Genomic DNA, 15,562 nt, shown 5'->3' with positions numbered 1-15,562 from the left:
GGGCTAGCACATGCGCCGTATTTATGAAGGTACTGCGCATGCGCTGGCCCCGTGCAGGGGACACGGGTGTGCGCCTGCGCGGACCTCTGGGGACGGCAGCGGTGGCTGGGGACGTCAGCGGCAGTGGAGGGGCCCGCATTGCGGCAGCCCCCTCCTTTATAATGGTAAGAGCCGCCACTGCCTACATAGCAGTGGTGGCTCGTACCTTATTGGGGGGGGGCTGCCTCTGGCTGCAGCGGGGGTACCAAGATTCAGGCACCCCCCTCCCCCTGTCGCTGCCGCCGCTGCTGCTACTTCCTCTCCTCCCGCTGCCTGTGATTGCAGGCGCCGGGACTGGCGCATGTGCAGTACAAACATGTGTACTGCGCATGCGGCCAGCTTCTATGGGCTGCTTTGGCAACAGCCCATAGAAGCAATCTTGGTCCCGGTGCCTGTACAATATAAGTTACAGGCACCGAGACCGCCGCGTGCACAGTACTGATATAGGTACTGCTCATGCACAGTCTGCATTTTTGTAGCCCTTACAAAGGCATCCCGGAGGGCGGGAACACCTCCCAATGGGACTGCCTTTGTGACTGGCAGGTCAGCCTTGCAGCCCATAGGTAAAAACCGCCACTGATTAGAAGAACACAAAGCCCAAAGCTTAAACAGCAATTTTTCAGCAGGATGTGACCTTTCTACAAGTCCACAATAGAAATGAATATGGTCTGTCTCTTTCTCAATTCCACTAATATAGCTTTGGCCTACTTCCACTAATTACTGAAACAAACCCAACACTTCTTTCAGGAAAGAGAGAAATACTCCTCCCTTTCCTGCCCTGATATCCTAGCTAACACTGCCCTTCCCTAAGTCCTTATTGGACCACCGAGTCACATGCTTCCCTAGGTCACACAACAGTCTTGGATGTTTAACCCACTCCATGCCTATTGCAGACATTGGGGGAAATTTACTAAAGGAAATGTGTAAAAAATAGGTGTAAAAATAGGTGTATTTGTATCCAGAAATACACTTATTTTTGACATTTTCTATCCCGAAAATACGGCAATTCGTATTGACGTGCTATCAATATGAATTGCCGTATTTTCAGGATAGAAAATGTCAAAAATAAGTGTATTTCTGGATACAAATACACCTATTTTTACACCTATTTTTTACACATTTCCTTTAGTAAATTTCCCCCATTACGTTATTCTACAGAGATTACTAGCCCACTCCTGTTGTACCCTACCACCTCAATGATCTCAATGACAATGGTCAGCATTCTTAGGGACCACCATTGTTCATGAAGCAAACAAAAAATAAGAAACACAGACTAACATTTTGTAATAATGTTTAATAACTGACCTGCAGTTACTGAGGGGTATATTTAATAAGATTTGTGTTTTTGCTGAATTTAAACTCGGCTGTTTATATTCTGTTAATTTACTAAGCTCCTGTGTTTGATGAATTTGTGTTTTCTGATGGTGTACGCATATGATTGGTACTTGTGTATTATCAAAGCACCCAGTACGCAAATAGCTTAGTGGGCTATTCTGCGTAGTGAAATCGCATCGCATGTATAGTGGTATGCGATGGGATGCGATAGCCATGTTAAGATGCGATGTGATGCAATAATTCATTGTATAAGCAGCCATGGTTCACAGGAGTGCTTATACAATGAAATATCGCATAGGATCACATGGCACCAAATGAGATGAGATGCAATGCAATATTTCATTGTATAAGCACCCATGGCATGAGATGTGATGGGAGCTAAGTATGACATGTGATGCAATGACCTCTGCCATTGGTTTGCGTCACCCCCAGTATCCACGTCAGCCCGAAGTGTGGCGAGCGCAGCGGAACGCGTCCTCCGACCTTTTCATACCCCCACTATCCACATCGGCATGGAGTTGCTTTTATATAGTGTGGCGAGCGCAGCGAGCCACCGAGCCCAAAGCATGGCGAGCGGACGCGGATTACTTAACATGTAATCAGTGTCCCCTCGCGGGGCTCGTTGCGCTCTCCACGCTTCGGGCTCGGTGGCTCGCTACACTCGCCACACTATATAGCGTCAACTCCACGCCGACGTGAATAGTGGGGGTATGAAAAAGGTCGGAGGACGTGTTCCGCTATGCTCGCCACGCTTCGGGCTAACGTGGATAATGGAGGTGTGTTATGGACACATTCACACCAGCAATATCATATCTGACAGTAATGACAATGTGTGTTAACGAGCAACTGGTCGAATTTAGTTAATAAATAATGATTCAAGAACATATAACAATTTATACTAACATTAATAAAAAATAAAAGTGACAATGATTCAATAACAATTATAGTAACAATAAGATTCATTAAAAAGTCAATCAGCTTTTGGGAGCAAAGTCAGTGCATGCATGATTCGGTCAAATGGGTGATCTCCTGCCAAACATTTTCTCCAAATATGAGTCTAAATGGTGGCGAGCTGTCCCACATTGCCGCTTGTTTCTCCATTCAGCTGAACCCCAAAGTCTCTCAATTGTTTGGGTGTGGACACCACTTTCCGGATCCACAAAATTGTACTTGTGATTAACACGGGCATGGTGGTATCCTGCCCGTTCCAATTCGTCCTTGCTGTAAGCATGCCAGCAATCACTATAAATAGTGGTCCCCGGCTCTATGTGGGTGTTAATAGGAGCCATGAGGGTGCTGGCATCCCGTTGTGGCACTGCGGTTATAAAACACTGTCCCGTTTTGCGGGTTATCCCCCCAAACACCCATTGCTGAGGTAAAACTCTGCCCACATTACTCTTCCTTTTGACAGAGAGGCTTTCATCTACCTAAACGATCTGTCCAGGGCCCACAATTAGGGTTACTACTTTTGTTTTCAGAGATTCCCGGACAGTGACCCGCCCATTGACACACCCACAACCCTACCCTTAACCCGCCCACAGCCCCGCCCCTTGACCCGCCTTATGAGGGATATTTTTTTACATTTGCTTCAAATCAATTCTTGATTTCGCACACGGTAATGCCACATACACGTTACATCACCTCACACGCTGTAATGCCAATTACACGTTATGCAACACACCGTGATGCCCATTACACATTATGCCATGACTGGACAATTTTTTAAAAACAGGGACAAAATGGATAGTGTGCGACGAAGGCGCAGCAAACATTTACTCCATACTGCCTATTACATGTCACACATCCATAATATACCACATGCCATAATGCCTATTACACATTATTACAGGGCTCAACAATTAAAAAAAACTGTTGTTAAAAGGAAGGACAAAAGGGACAGTGCGAGCCATAGACACACACAAATTTTTTTACATCATAATGCTTATTACATGTCACACATCCATATTATACCACATGCCATAATGCCCATTACGAGTTATACCAGGGCTCAACAATTAAAAAAAAACAAAAGGACAACAGGGACAGTGCTCGCCAAAAACTTACAAATTATATGTCGCACAACCATTACGTAAGTATACTACATGCCCATTACACGTTATGCCACACACTATCATGCCCATTACACATTATGCCCCACACCATAATGCCCATTGCAATGCTGCCACACAACGGATGCCCATTACTAAGATGCACCCACAGTGCCAGATATGCCCCCACAGCGCCAGATGTGCCCACACAGCTACACATATATGCCCCCAGTGCCAGATATGCCCCCACAGTGCCAGACAGTAATAATCTGTGCATAGTACCACTATTTATTATGATGCATTACATCTATCTATCCACCTTGTAAAACTTTTCACATACTGTAGTCCTGCCACTGCCAGTATGAAGGGATTAGAAGTCACTGTGCATTACACATGCCCATGGACTGTAACATTTGCTAGTGGGATGCAAATTCCTGTACAAGCCACAGTGCAGCAATGCTGGGAGTAACATCTGGACAAAGCTCATCTCCCCCACACACACATAACGGATGTGTGCTGCTACAGTGGGATACTCTGCCAGCTGCCTGCCGGGCAGCTGGAATCCCAGTCTGTAGCAGTGTGGAATACCGTGCAGAGGGTGACCCAGGGACACTTACTGTACAATGCTCATCAGGAGCCTCTGTACAAACTGTACATCCCCAACCACAACACACCTTACTGTAAGTGACATTATCTATATAAGCTGACTCACTGACTGTAACTCCCATCCACGGTCCTCTGCAGAGCACGGGCTCTGTAACTCCCGTCCGCGGTCCGTCCTCCTCTTCTTTATTCGGCTGCGGCGCTGCTGGAATCAGTCAGAGGCTGCCGCTGCTTAGCTGACTCCCGTGAGCCGTCTTCTGAAGAGTGTGGGCTGCGAGGCGCCACATGCATGTTATGTATGTCATGACATTAAATACGTTATGACGTCATCACGTGATCCTGCGCATTCGCAGCGATCGCTTTTCTGTGTATTGATTTATGGTGGTACGGCCCAGGTACCAGCAAAATATATCATAGCAGTATGCCGTACCACGCCACACTTACAGGCCTGGTGGTAACCCTAGCTGGGCAGGATCTCCGCCTCCAGTCTCCAATTCCCGGACATTGTATAGTCCGGGAACACCACCCATCCGGACTCCGGACACACGGTCTAATTACCGGATTGTCCGGAGTAATGCCAGACGGGTGGTAACCCTACCCCTAATCCGGTGCTGCGGCTGTGCCAGCAAGTCCACTGTGCATGCCTCCCGCATCCAGTTATTGTAGTAAGTGGACCACTGTCTTATTAGACAGGTTCAGCTCACGCTGGCAAAAGTCAATAGAGGTCATCTCCTCTGACCATGCGTAAATGAATCTCACCAGCTTCACAAACGGCAAGCGGCACCCCAGAAAGAAATGAGCCGCTCTCAGGCTCACCTTTTGACGGCACGTCTTGATGTGGCACCTCCACATGCACTCCAACAGACAACCTCATCGGGTGCCCATTAGTGCACTTCGCCGTCACTGGCAGCAGGTGACGCTCCTGTAAGAAACAAACGGCATCCTCCTCATTCTGCGGCAGGGTGAACAGGCTCACAGATAAAGATACTGCCATTGCTGCCATGTCACATGAATCAGTAGAAATGAAGCAAAATTCACTGAAAAATGCACTGAAACTACTATAAATCTCTCTAGCTCTGTAACACACATCTAATCTCCTCACAAAATTCTGCCAGATGTGCCAGGGGGTGGGAATATCACGGGGGGAAGGGTAAAATCGCATTGCATCGCATGGTAATAGAACGTTATGCGATGCAATGCAATTTCACTTCAGTTAACGTACATAGGGAAAGTGGGCACCGTGATAATACACAAGTACCATATTTTTTAAATGTATGCATTTTGTGTTTCACTGCTGGGTTTGTCGGCAGCCAAACATCGCTTAACATATAGTCCGCATGTATAAGTCAGATCCGTGCTGTGCCTCTTTGAGTAAATGCTAATTAAAGAGTTACATTTTTTTTAAAACTGCGTTAAGCCAATCAGGAGAGTACTACTAAGCATAACCAGTTCCGGATTTTTTGAGCTGATCCTGGTTCTAAAAACACAGGGGGGAAAAATGCATGAGATCCTTATTTAAAGAACTAGCACTGGGCCTTTGGACCAGTTCTGATTCCAAAATGGCAGGGAAAAATTAAGAGTCCCCTGTATTTTTGCAAACAGCACCAAGCTCCACTAGTCAAGGAGATACTGCTACAGCCAGGGGACATGTTTATACTTGTCTCTGTGGCCGTAGCATTACCCCACTTCCAAGTATCCAGCCCTGGCCGGGGATCCCTGGGGGAGTGCCCCTCCAAATAAATGTCCCCCTCTATGGGGAACCAAAGGGCCAGGGCTGAAGCCTGGGGCTATTCACACAACCAGTGGACTGTGTGTGTGGCAAGATCATAGCAATTAAGTATAAAAATAAGATTTAATATTGTGTTATACCTGTGGAACTAGAGGTCCCAGTAAGCCTGCTCTGCTTGATTGTACATAGAGGACCACAAGCTTGCTTAGCAAGCACTAAGCCAGGGCTGGGCAATTGCGGCCCTCCAGATGTTGAGGAACTACACATCCCAGCATGCGTTGCATCAGTTTCAGCATGGCCACAAAGCAAAACTAATGCAAAGCATCCTGGGATGTGTAGTTCCTCAACATCTGGAGGGCCGCAATTGCCCAGCCCTGCACTAAGCCAATCAGAAGATCTCTACTATGTGACACTCCCTGATTGGCTGGCGGGTTCACCATTGACAGATGTTACATTATGGCCATTTGCTAACTCTGTATTATTTTATATTCATTTTATATTAATTTAATAAATATCCGATTTAACATTGTATGTTAGTGTTTTACTTAATTACATTCACTTGAGTGCTGGAGGTATACCTATAAGCGCACTTTTTATATATATATATATATATATATATATATATGATATTACTAAACAAATTGCTTCATCTGTTAGGCGCTACCCTCAGCATAATTATTAGGAACCTTACTAATTTATGCAGGACAACGCAGCACACAGAGTCATTGCAGTTGGGGAGTTAGATCATGTTCAGTGCTAAAACCTATAGGGAATGCTCCCACTCCACTCTGTACTTCATGTAGCATGGAATATGGTGGACATGTTTTGTGGGTATATAAGAAACTTTCTCTTTTCGGTTTCTTTTCAGACCCTCCTGTAAAAATAGTGAACACAAATGATGATGTAGAGCACAAGTGTCTCATCGGAGAACGGTTGGTGCTGAGCTGTGAGGTTTCCAGGGAGAATGCCCAAGTGTGCTGGTACAAAGATGGTGTGGAAGTGGAGGAGAGTGAGGATGTTATTTTGGAATTGGATGGAAAACATCGTAGGTTAATAATCCCAATTGCACAAGTGCTGGATTCTGGTGAATTCTCCTGTGATGCAAGAGATGACTGTGTCTTCTATAATGTAGTTGTAACAGGTCAGTGGCCCGATAAACAAAATCCACTTTTAGACTTACAGATACATAACTACTACCTTTTAAAAAGTGCATAGGAGGGTGGAATTTATAGAGGTTTTTTTTTTTTTGGGGGGGGGGGGTTACCTGTCACCTAGGTGTGGCAATAGTATAATTCCTGTTTAGTTAGAACATAAAAAAAAACTTGCTTCTTATGCTTAGTACATGTTTTACACTATACATATAGGTTATGCACATATTCAGGTGTCAGCTACCCCTATATGATAAAGAGATGTTTTCCTGGATCCAATATTAAACCCATGTTATTTTAAATATGCCTGCTATCTGTACTTTCCCAACTGGAAACAACCATATGGCTAAATCCCTGAATACTATTTTAGAAAAAGCTTATAGTAAGTAAGTATGTTTTATTTATATATCGCACTTTCTTCAACGCACATCAAAACAATACACGTAATACATAGGATTTGGGTAGTACAGCAATAGGTAGGTCACATAAAGGAAAGCCTTGAGAGCACAGTAGGCACAATGTAGTGTTGGTGCAAGCATTTTGGATAATAACCTACACGAGTTGTGTATTCCATCCTAACAAGGTACCAGGTGAGGCAGACAGGTCATGGGGAATAGACAGCAAACAATGGAACTGTAGTGAACCTTGAGCTTTGCAAAAAGCCTCATTAGCAAACACACAGAAATAGAAAGAGGTAGAAAACGGTAGTTTATTGCTATATAAATTAATATGAACATAAAAAAATATTAGTATTAAAAAAACAGCAACCTCTTCCAAATTCACCATTACTTTATGCAGTACTTGGGGGGTATTCAATGTGCGCCGATATTTCCACCTGTTGGAAATATTGGCGCACATTGAATACCCCTGCTATTCAATGTGGCCGCAGATCGGTGAAATCGGACGCAAATTCGACAATTTAGGGTCTGTTTTCAGATTCGGCTTTTGAAAAGGCTAAATCTGCATTGGCGCAAACGTCCGCTAAATTATTGAATTTGCGGACATCCGAGGGCTATCGACCATCTGAACATTAAAGATTAGGACTTTGTAAAGAAGAGATTCTCTATCATTTTTAGTAAAAACTAGAGGATGTGTGCACAGCACAAAAGCGGTAACGATAAGACCCGATAGTGGAGCCGACATCTGGAAGTACCCACACCGGCAGTGATGGAGTGACATGGCATATCTAGCAGCATCCCCTGACTGAGCTGCATGTACACATGACGGGGGATTCTATAGTGGGTGCACACGGGACAATTTTAAGAATACTGTGTCAGATTTGTATGAAAAAAATTGTCTGACAACTGCATGTGCTAAATTGGAATACATCAACCTTTGTGCTATAGCAATAATATAGCTGTGTGTTACTTAAAATAAAAGAGTTAAGTATTTTTTGATTCGTAGTTGCTGTGAAAACAGATGCTTTATAGAACAACTATCTGTACTAGGTCTTGTACTCAGCCTCATTAGTGCCATCATAGAAAGATAACCACAGTGGTTTTAAGCCTCATCTGAAAATGTTGTTACCCAAGAAAGTTAAGTTATTTAAGAATCTTTTATTTTGGAGTTCTGCTTTAATATTTACAGTAGTCTAATACAAAGTGATCTAGGTTTGGACTACTTTAATGGTGTTCCAATCACTTTCCAGAACCCCCAGTAAAAATCTTAAACACCAGCGATGACACAGAGCTGATGTACCTGACTGGGGAAGAGATAGAACTGAGCTGTGAAGTGTCCAGGGACAATGCCCAAGTGCGCTGGTACAAGGATGGAGATGAGGTGGAGGATACTGAGAACATCAGACTGGAATCACTCGGAAGACATCGTAGGCTTATAATTCCCTTTGCGCAGGTTCAGGACACAGGAGAGTTTGTCTGTGATGCTAAAAACGATTCTCTCATTTACTATGTCAAAGTTATAGGTATGTTGTGAAGGGTTACGCATTTCATCTTTACTGTACAATATGACTGCCATTGCCAACATGCCCTATAGATTATATGTTATAGAATGCAATAGGTGCTATTATAATATTGAAAAGTGCCACCATTTTACTTTATATTCTTTATTTTAGTTATTTCTTATATTTATCCCCATTACCCCTCCCGCTTCTCCTCCCCACTTTTTCCGACTCCATTTATAGCACTATAAGGGGGGTATTCAATGCATTATTCCGAGAGTCGGAACGACCCGACAGTCAGAATCCAGGGCCGTTTTTGCCCTGCCTGACAGTATATTGGAATTCAATGTTACGCCTGTCCACTCTCAAAAATGGGGCATGTCGGCGATTGTCAATATCTGGCCGTGAATTCGATAATCCAAGGCCGTTTTCATCAAAACAGATCTCACTGGTTTTAAAGTCAGATGGTTTTGTCGAATTCCGCCTTCAATGCTGTCGGAAATGATAGCATTGAATAGGAGGCCGACCCTATTTCCCCTGTCAGAAATAGTGGCGGGTATTGAATACCGCCCTAAGTCTTTCCCATACACCTAAATGTGATGTTACATAAGTCCCCATGTAATATGGGAATGTGTGCTTTTTCAATCTTTTTTGGCTTGGGACAAATAAATGTTTGATGATAGCAAGATGGCAAAAACAACTTCTGCCATGAAAGTAGTTTTAGTGAATGCATAAAGCCTTTTTGTGTAGAAATTGCACTGGTACACTCAAATTCTCATCATCACAACATTCTTCAACTGCCTTGTCCTTATCATGTAAACTCTCCTGCTGTATTATCATTACTATGTCACACTCCACAAGTATTACCATCATCATGCCTCTCTACTCCAGCATTATCACCATCCTTCTCACCCCATTCGCTTTATTATTATTATTATCATCATCATCACACCACTATCCTGCATCACCAGCATCATCATCATCATCATCAGCATCACACCACTATCCTTCATCATCACACCACTCTCCTCCAGCATTAAATTTATCACCATCATCATCATCACACCATTCGCTCCAGTTATATCATCATCATCATTACACCACTATCCTGCAGCATTATCAGCATCGTACCATTTTCCAGCATTGTCATCATCATCACCACCACCACTCTACTCTCCTCCAGCATTATCACCATCCTTTTCACACCATTCGCTCCAGCATTATCATATTCATCATCACACCACTTTGCTGCAGCATTATCATCATCATCATCATCATCATCACACCACTATCCCCCAGCATCACCATCATCATCATCATCATAATCACACCATTTACTCCAGCTATATCAACATCATCATTACACCACTATCCTGCAGCATTATCATCATCATCATTATTACACCACTATCCTGCAGCATTATTATCATAATCATCATCACACAACTTTCCTGCAGCATTATCATCATCATCATCACCACACCACTGTCCCCCAGCATCATCATCATCATCATCACCACACCATTCACTCCAGCTATATCATCATCATTACACCACTATCCGGCAGCATTATTCTTATCATCATCATCATTACACCACTATCCTGCAGCATTATTCTTATCATCATCATCATCATCATTACCCCACTATCCTGCAGCATTATTATCATCATCATCATCATCACACCACTATCCTGCAGCATTCTTATCATCCTCACACCATTCTTTAGCATTATCATCATCATCATCATCACCACCACCACCACCACTCTACTCTCTCCTCCAGCATTATCACCATCCTTATCACACCATTCGCTCCAGCATTATCATCATCACACCACTATCCTGCAGCTTTATCATCATCATCATCATCACATCACTATCCTTCATCATCACACCACTCTCCTCCAGCATTATCATCATCACACAACTCTCCTCCGGCATTATCACCATCATCATCATCATCATCACACCATTCGTTCCAGCTATATCATCATCCTTATCATCACACCACTATCCTGCAGCATTATCATCATCATCATCACACCACTATCCTTCATCATTACACCACTCTCCTCCAGCATTATCACCATCATCATCATCATCATCATCATCACCACACCATTCACTCTAGCTATATCATCATCACACCACTATCTTGCAGCAGCATCATCATCATCATCATCATCACACCACTATCCTGCAGCAGCAGCATTATTATCATCACACCATTCTCCAGCATTATCATCATCATCATCATCACCACCACTGTACTCTCTTCCAGCATTATTATAATCATAATCACACCATTCTCCTCTAGCCTTATTGTCATCATCATCACCTCCACCGCACCACTCTCCTCCAGCACTATCATCATCACACCATTCTCCTCCAGCACTATCATCATCATCATCACTCCACTCTCTTCCAACATCATCATCACTCCACTCTCCTCCAGCATTATCCTCATCACACCATTCTCCTCCAGCACTATCATCATCACAACACCACTCTCCTTCAGCAATATAACATCATCATCATCATCATCATCACTACACCACTCTCCAGCATTATTGTCATCATCATCATCACTACACCACTCTCCTCCAGCATTATTGTCATCATCATCATCATCATCACTACACCACTCTCCAGCATTATTGTCATCATCATCATCATCACTACACCACTCTCCTCCAGCATTATTGTCATCATCATCATCATCATCACTACACCACTCTCCTCCAGCATTATTGTCATCATCAATACACCACTCTCCTCCAGCACTATCATTATCATCACAACACCACTCTCCTCCAGCATTATTATCATCATCTTTATCATCATCACACCACTCTCCTCCAGCACTCTCATCATCATCACTTCATTTTCTTCCAGCATCATGACCACCACCACCACATTATTCTCCTCCAGCATCATCATCGCACCACTCTCCTCCAGCACTATCATCATAACACCACTCTCCTCCAGCATCATCGCCATCACACCAATCTCCTCTAGCAATATCATTAGCATTGTCATCATCATCACACCAATCTCCTCTAGCAATATCATCCTCATCATCATCATCACACCAATCTCCTCTAGCAATATCATCATCATTGTCATCACACCAATCTCCTCTAGCAATATCATCATCATCACCCCAATCTCCTCTAGCAATATCATCATCATCACAACAATCTCCTCTAGCAATATCATCATCACATCACTCTCATCCACTATTATCATCATCACTCCACTCTCCTCCACCATTATCATCATCACTCCACTCTGCTCCACCATTGTCATCATCTCTCCACTCTCCTCCACCATTATCATAATCACTCCACTCTCCTCCACCATTATAATCATCACTCAACTCTCCTCATGCATTATCATCATCACTCCGCTCTCCTCCACTATTATCATCATCATTCCACTCTCCTCCACCATTATCATCATCACTCCACTCTCCTCCACCATTATCATCATCACTCCACTCTCCTCCACCATTATCATTATCACTCCACTCTCTTCCACCATTATCATCACTCCCATGTTCTCATGACTATTATCCTCTGGCATTGTCACCATCATACCACTCTTCTCCCATATTCTCATTATCACACTGGTCTCCTCACATGTTCTCATCATCATTCCACTCTCCTCCAGCATTGTCATCATTAAACCAATCTCATCCCTTCTTATTATCACCCGTCCCTTCTACAGCATTGTCATCATCACACCACTCTTCTCCTGCATTATAATTATCATACCACGCTCATCCTGCATTGTCATTGTTATACCATTATCCTTCTTGTCCATTATTGTCATCATTATGCCACTCTCTATTTATATAAAGTTGTTATTATTATTATTTCTTTAGAGCCGCCAGTAAAATTTGTTAACACCAGTGAAGACACAGAACTGGAATGTCTGAGCGGGGAACCCGTGAAACTGAGTTGTGAAGTGTCCAGGGATAATGCCAACGTTCGCTGGTACCGGGATGGAGTGGAGGTGGTGGAGAGTGAAAACATCAGTCTGGAGTCAGATGGGCGATACCGCAGGCTGGTTATTCAGACTGCACAGCCGCAGGATTCAGGAGAGTTTGTCTGCGATGCCGGAGATGATGCTGTGTTTTATAGTGTCCTGGTGATAGGTCAGTGTAATTGCGTGTTTGCAAGATAACTGAAGCTATTTTATTTTGCCACATAAGATACTATCTCACTACACTGATCTGTATAACAAACTGAAGCATGCATTATCTGTTTCTAGTTAGTTCTGTAAATTACTATACATCTTCCGCACACAATGCTCCTTCAAAAAGTTTTCTAATACACAATTGTATCCCCAATCATTTCTCTTAACAACCATTTTTTGTACCATTCTCATCATATAACTGTCTTAATTCTGTTTGTCTTCCATCTGAAATGTTATATTCTTCATTATGACACTACCCTTTCATATTGTTATCACTTCCTTCTCCTCTCTCTCTCCCCATATTGTCGTCATCATCATTATCAACATCATGCTACACTCTTTCCACATTGTCATCATCCCTATTGACATCTCCAGGCCAGTGGCATCCCTTTCTAATCTGACACCTGGTATAGTAGAGTAGGGTCTATGTGTGTGCCACGTGTCTTTGCAAGAAGGGCAGTGGTTTAGCATCTCAAACTCTGGGGGGGGGGGGGGGGTTGGGAGATGCTGCATGCAGGCTGCCCCCGGAGACCCACATCACCCACCTCCAGTATTGTTTTCATCATGCTACTCTCTTCCTTTACTGACATTGTCAAGCTTCACTCCTCCTATTGTCTATATCACACTATTCTGCTCCCATATTGCCATCATTGCATCCTTTTTCTCCCATGTTACTGTCATCGCACCATCCTCCTGCCATATTGCTATCATCATACCATCCTCCTGCCATATTGCCATCATCATACCATCCTCCTGCCATATTGCCATCATCATACCATCCTCCGGCCATATTGCCATCATCACACCATCCTCCGGCCATATTGCCATCATCATATCATCCTCCTGCCATTTGCCATCATCATACCATCCTCCTGCCATATTGCCATCATCATACCATCCTCCTGCCATATTGTCATCGACACGCCATCCTCCTGTCATATTGCCATCATCACATCATCCTTCTGCCATATTGCCATCATCATACCATCCTCCTGCCACATTGCCATCATCATACCATCCTCCGGCCATATTGCCATCATCATACCATCCTCCTGCCATATTGGCATCATCATACCATCCTCCTGCCATATTGTCATCGACACGCCATCCTCCTGTCATATTGCCATCATCACATCATCCTTCTGCCATATTGCTATCATCATACCATCCTTCTGCCATATTGCCATCATCTTACCATCCTCCTGCCATATTGCCATCATCACACCATCCTCCGGCCATATTGCCATCATCATACCATCCTCCTGCCATATTGCCATCATCATACCATCCTCCGGCCATCTTGCCATCATCATACCATCCTCCGGCCATCTTGCCATCATCACACCATCCTCCTGCCATATTGCCATCATCATACCATCCTCCTGCCATATTGCCATCGACACGCCATCCTCCTGTCATATTGCCATCATCCTTCTGCCATATTGCCATCATCACACCCAGTGGCGGCTCTTACCTCTGCAGAGGAGGGGGGCTGCCACAATGCGCCCACTCCTTGGCTGAGGCCGCTGCTCTGCTCTCATGGTCCCCGCTGCTGCTGCCACAAATCCCAGGGGCCAGCGCATGCGCAGTAGCTTCTTACATACTGCGCATGCACTGGCCCCAGCCTCTATGGGCTGCTTTTGCAGCAGCCCCCAGAGGCATATTCGGAGTCTCTGGTCCGATGCATGCGCAGTATCGTCCTCGGTGTTCTGCATTTGCAGAACCCATTTTTGGGGCTGCTGCACATAGAGAGGCATCCCGGAGGGACGGAACACCTCCCAATGGGACTGGCAGGTCGGACTTCCAATAGAAAGTCAATGCCAGTCACAGTGAAGTCAGAGCAGTCTCGCAGACTGCATATGGCTTCACTTAGGCAGAGAACAGTAGCGGATTTTACCTGGGGGGTCTGCAGCCGATAGGTTATAACCGACACTGATCACACCATCCTCCTGCCATATTGCCATCATCACACCATTCTCCTTTCATATTGCCATTGTCATGCCATCCTCCTGCAATATTGCCATTATCGCATTATGTGTCACGTAGAGTGACCAACTCATCCCTTTAATCCGGGACACATATTAATTACACAGGTTCTGTGGCAGTTTAAAACCAGGTGAAATGGAGTCTTGAGGTGTGGCAGTTTAAAACCAGGTGAAAGCCAGTCACAGAACCAGTGTAATTAATATGTGTCCCGGATTAAAGGGATGAGTTGGTCACCCTAGTGTCACGTTATCACCATAAGAAGAATACATTAAATATGGCTTTCACTGTTGTGGGTGCAGGGTGGGCAGCCTAATGCTCCCTTGATCCATTGCAAACCCTGCACCAATTATACATTACACTTGGAAAAACCAGATCATCTATTGGCGAAAACAGTATAATCTAATTTATACAGTGAAAAGCATAGTCTCCTATAACTGTATTATTGTTAGTGGATACTTCTGCTCCAACTGGGCCAAATACAGAAAGGTCTTTGTAAAAATAATTTATTGTTGTTATAATTCTATCAAACCACAGACATGTTATTCTTTATAACTGTACTGATAGGACAATAGGTA

General features: G+C 44.0%; 1 protein-coding gene across 3 annotated transcripts in view; it reads left to right on the top strand.

Annotated features, from left to right (window-relative positions):
* Positions 1-15,562, top strand: part of OBSL1 (obscurin like cytoskeletal adaptor 1) — a 124,469-nt gene that overhangs the window by 56,886 nt on the left and 52,021 nt on the right. For all 3 annotated transcript variants that reach the window (XM_083153805.1, XM_083153804.1, XM_083153802.1), the window contains 3 exons: positions 6,623-6,895; positions 8,551-8,823; positions 12,688-12,960. In XM_083153805.1, the coding sequence (XP_083009931.1) occupies positions 6,623-6,895; positions 8,551-8,823; positions 12,688-12,960 (819 nt within the window). The remainder of the gene's footprint in view (positions 1-6,622; positions 6,896-8,550; positions 8,824-12,687; positions 12,961-15,562) is intronic.

This window comes from Crinia signifera, chromosome 7, assembly GCF_055691185.1.
Source record: "Crinia signifera chromosome 7, ASM5569118v1, whole genome shotgun sequence".
Lineage (NCBI taxonomy): Eukaryota > Metazoa > Chordata > Amphibia > Anura > Myobatrachidae > Crinia > Crinia signifera.
Note: the sequence above shows the minus strand (reverse complement) of the source record. Positions and strands in the feature narration are given on the sequence as shown.